Consider the following 5,031-nt stretch of genomic DNA (forward strand, 5'->3'; position numbering starts at 1 on the left):
ATTCATAAATATATAGTTATGTGATAAATAAAAAACAGTTAAATGAAGATAGAAATATGAGCATTGACTGTATATGTCTTTCAACTTATTCATTTATAAAATAATTTTCATACTCCAATGTTGGGAGAAAAACAAAAATATCAAAGAATATATAAAAACAAAAGATGTAGCAGCGTGGGCGGGTCGCGCGGGCTGCGGAGAGGCGGGCCGGGCGCGGAGCAGGGGAGAGGCCCGCGGCGGCGGCGGCGGCGGCGGCGGTGGAGACTGGCCCTGGCGGCTCGGGCCCCGCATCGGAGCAGGCCTCGCGGCGCTCCCCCGGCCGGCGAGCTGGTCAGCGAGGCCCAGGCCGCCCGCGCGGCGCGGGGAGCGATTGTTACTTTAGCTGATGGGTGCTTATCGGACGGCCCACATGGAGAAGAGCTTCATCGCTGCAGAAAGTGCTGTTGGACAGCGCTGATCTGGACTCCTGTCTTAGCCTTGGTTGTGGATGTCATGTTCTTGAAATCATGAATCCTATTTATAGCCCTGGTTCCTCTGGGGTTCCCTATGCAAATGCCAAAGGAATTGGTTATCCAGCTGGTTTCCCCACGGGCTACACAGCAGCGGCTCCCGCCTACTCCCCCAACATGTACACTGGAACGAACCCCACCTTCCAAACAGGTTACACTCCTGGCACACCTTACAAAGTGTCCTGTTCCCCCACCAGTGGGGCAGTGCCACCATACTCCTCCTCCCCCAACCCCTACCAGACCGCCGTGTACCCCGTGCGAAGTGCCTACCCCCAGCAGAGCCCATACGCACAGCAAGGCACATACTGCACACAACCCCTGTACGCAGCACCTCCTCACGTCATCCACCACACCACGGTGGTGCAGCCCAATGGCATGCCGGCGACGGTGTACCCTGCACCAATCCCTCCACCTACAGGCAACGGGGTCACCATGGGCATGGTGGCTGGGACCACTATGGCGATGTCAGCAGGTACCCGGCTGACTGCCCACTCCCCAACTCCTGTCGCCCCTCACCCAGTCACGGTGCCCACATATCAGGCCCCCGGAACACCCACCTACAGCTACGTGCCCCCTCAGTGGTGATCACCCTGCGATGTTTGAGGATGGAGCTGTGCGGTCACATAATGGAGGTTCCACAGCTGGTGCTGCAGGCCTGGCGCCTCCAGCCCGGACTTTCTTCCTAATGCTCTGACACTTAGCTAGCACTCCTGCGGCCCGCCCGGCAGGTCCCAGCGCCATGAGTCTCCAGCTGACTCTGGGTTGTTCTTACAGCAAATCCTGTTTTGTGGGCTGCCTGGCAATTTTTTAGCTAACTATAATGATAAAAACGGAGTATTAATCTATTCAGAATCACATCTAGTTGAATGCATGTTTAAAAAACAAACACAAAAACAAAGCTTGCTCAATCTACCTGCAGTGACTGATGCAAACCCATCATATGCAAAATCCAAAGGAATGGGAAGTGTTTTATAGCTTGTATCCCTAATGCACTGTTGTAACGTATGCCAAGTCTTAAAGTTGTACGTGTTAAAGCGAATTTCTTCATAGAGCAAAAAAAAAAAACGAAAGATGTAAAGATTTTGAGTAACTCAGCTATACAAATACACAATTTATTAAGTGACTATTGATTACAACCCTTAAATAAGTTAAAATAAATTGAATATTTATAAGGAAAAAATAAGAAAGAATTCTGCACTTAGAAATTGAGAACAAGTCTTCTAAATTGCTATAGGTTTAGGAAGATGTAAAAAGAAATATATCAAGATGTATGAAAAAGAAGGAGATACTTTTCAAACTTGTAGGATATGACTGAAGACATATGGTAGAAGGGACATAAATTGCGGCCTGCATTTAATATTTAGTCACAGAAATACATTTACAGGAATGTTAGGCAATATATCTGGGGAATTAAGAGATATCTGAGAAAAACAAACTAAAAATAAAGTAAAACAAAAGTCTTCTGCCATATAAAAAATGATTAATTTACCATAAAGTAAAATTTAAAACAAACAGTAAACAGGTTCTGGAAGTTAAGGATGAAGATTTTATAAGAAACACAAAGGGAAAAAAAGTATAAGAAAAACTGGATGAAAATGCTACATACAAAAATTAATTGTTAAAGAATATATAACTAAAAAAAGTGCTAATTAACAGAACAGACATAACCAGTTACTGATTATTCTGCTGAATTGTCACACAGTGTAACCCTCTCAGACAACATCCAGGTAAACAAATTGCTTTAACATAATAAGCATCACCAAAATAAAGTAAATAAGTAAATGCACAGGAGGAGATATTTGAAGAAATAATGAAATTTTTTTCCCATTTGAAGCAAGATTATATTTCCCCCTCAAAATTGATATGCAATGCCAAACATAATATAGTAAAAAAAATCTACACATGGGCATATTTGTAAAGTTTAAGACCATGAAAGGTAAAGAGAAAATTCTAAACTTTCTCAAAAGAATGCCTTACAAAACAAAATAATTATGGTCTCATCTGGCTATTCCGTGGCAACACTGATATATTTTATGCTCAATTTTGCAATAAGGAAACTAAAAGCTTCAGTTATTTTCCCAAAAATACAGCAAATGGGAGAGCCTGTCAATGTTGTCCGAATTTATTCCTAAGTAGTTGGATCCCGAGTTTCCTATACTCATCACCATATACACTTGTGTGTGCTCCTCTATATACGTGACTTTTATTTGTCCTTCAACTAGTATCTACCCAGTTGAATGCAAGTACAATATGGCAAGCAATGTCCTCAGCACTTTGGATGCATCAGTGAAGAACAAAGACAAAAATGCTTATGGGTGCATTATATTTTAGGTTGAGTGCATGTGTGTGTGGGAAAGGCAGATACTAAACGTAAACATAATAAATAGGTAAATTCTATTGTATGCTAGAAGATCATCAGTGCTACAGTGAAAGGAAAAGTGGGACAAAAGTGAGGCCCATCAAGAGTGACGGGGGTGATAGTGGGGAGCTCATGCTAGGCCCCACTGAGTAGCTACCTTTGGAGCACAGACTGGAAAGAAATGAGGGAATTCACCCCATAGATTCTTGGAGAAAGAGCAGTCTAGTAAGAGGAACCTCCAAGTGCACCAGCCCTCAGGCATGACTGTGGACAGTGTGTTCTAGAATCACATGGATGCCTGTTTGGTTGGAAGGAAGAGGAGAAGGTGAGAGCAGTGAGAGATGAGGTCAGAGGGTAAGTAGGACCTACACTGGTAGGGTCCTGGAGGCCTTCATGGGGACCATGGCTTTGGCTCCAAGGTTGCTGGGAAGCTGTTGCAGGGCTTTGAGCTGGGGAGTGCCATGATCTGACTCTCACATAGGACTCGGGCTACTCTGTTGAGGGTAGGTTGCTGAGGGACATGGACTGAAGAAGGGAGATTAGGCAAACATTTCAGAAATTCGAGTGAAAGTTATGAGCAGCTCAGAGCAGAGTGGTAGCTGTGGAGGTCCTGAGAAGTCACCAGATTCTGGGTGTGTTTGGAGGTAGAACCAACAGAAAAGCTGGTGGACGGGACACAGAGTGTGTGCAGTGAGAACCCTCATGGGTGACCTCAAAGCTTTGGGCTTGAGGCGCTGAAAAAAGTCACTGCCATTCAAAGTACTGAGGAAGGAGGTGCTGGGGCAGTATGGGATGGGGGATCAGGATACAGGTTTGGACTTATGATGTCGGAGATGTTTAAGAGCCATTCAAAGGGAAAGGTCACCTAGACAGGTGGATGAGTGACTGAATCAGCAAGCAAATATATATGAAATCTTTAGGAACCATCAAAACAAAGGCAAACAACCCACTAGAAAAAAAGTGTGCAAAAGGAATGAACAATAGTGTAACAGAAATTGTGGATGACCAATAAACATATCAAATACCACTGAGTATAATTAATAATTATGGAAATGAAAATGAAAGCATTAGGTAGTATTCCACACCTGCTATTTTTTTGTCAAATACTCAAGTGAGCGAACGGACCAGGTTTGGACAATGATGTGAAGCACAGTGAACTCGGATGCATTGGGGGTAGAAGTATAAATCTGTGCAATCACTGAAAAATAAACAGGAATTACCTGGTAAAGGTTCTACAATCATTTATTTTTGTCTTAAGTGTTCACTGTAAAACAATTTCTACTTTCACAAGGAGACTTGTCCAGATACACTCATTGAACTCTTATTTGTAATTGCAGAAAATTAGAGGAAAAAGACCTGAGTAGATTGTGTTTAAACAACATAAAACTATACAGAAGTTATTATCCTTTTAAGTGATTTATAAACATCAGCACATCAGCATATCCCAGGACAAAAGGCAAGAAAAGAAAAGACAAAAGAACACTTCCAGTGTGATTCTTTGAATATAAAGCTCAAAAGAGACACACACATATTTGAAGATACAAACACTTACGATAAGGTTATAAAGAAACCAAAGGATTGACTGAAACAAATTTAAAAATGTAGCTCTCTGGGAAATGTAGGAAGAGGCCACCAGGGGTTTGAATGGATTGCTGATGTATATTTCCTATATATGTGATGATCACAGGTTATTACATTTTATTTTAAATGTGTAAATATTAATAAGATGTATTCTCTTGTGTGTACAATATATTTTATAATAAGAATTAAAATAATTTTAATTTTAAAAGTTTCAAAAATCAGCACAAAACCACTAAGGAGACTTCACCTTGTGGTTCTACTTCACCATATTAATGAGTACACTATTGTCATCCCACTCTCGATATACTTGCAAACACAGACCTGCTTCTGTTAAGCAAATGATCCACTCACTGCGTTCCAGAAATAACCTAAATATGGCAAGCACTCAATAACATTTGCACCAAAGTAGACCGGAAATCAGCAGTTGATTTGAACATTCACAGCAATGGGAAGTCCAATGGCTAACAAATACGGGAGGAGATGATCACTTCCATACCTAATCCATAGACAGCAATAAAATATTACTTTATTCTCACCAGAATGATGATAAACTTAGCATCATGGTTGTGGGATCCCAAACAA

The 5,031-nt window shown here is 41.9% G+C and overlaps 1 protein-coding gene across 1 annotated transcript; it reads left to right on the top strand.

Annotated features, from left to right (window-relative positions):
• Window positions 1-506: 506 nt before the first annotated feature.
• Window positions 507-1,109, top strand: LOC139044354 (myelin-associated neurite-outgrowth inhibitor-like). Its single transcript, XM_070503790.1, has one exon. It carries the CDS (start codon window positions 507-509, stop codon window positions 1,092-1,094), a length of 588 nt encoding a protein of 195 aa, XP_070359891.1. The 3' UTR covers window positions 1,095-1,109.
• The last annotated feature ends 3,922 nt before the right edge of the window (window positions 1,110-5,031 follow it).

Source organism: Equus asinus, unplaced genomic scaffold, assembly GCF_041296235.1.
Source record: "Equus asinus isolate D_3611 breed Donkey unplaced genomic scaffold, EquAss-T2T_v2 contig_803, whole genome shotgun sequence".
Classification (NCBI taxonomy): domain Eukaryota; kingdom Metazoa; phylum Chordata; class Mammalia; order Perissodactyla; family Equidae; genus Equus; species Equus asinus.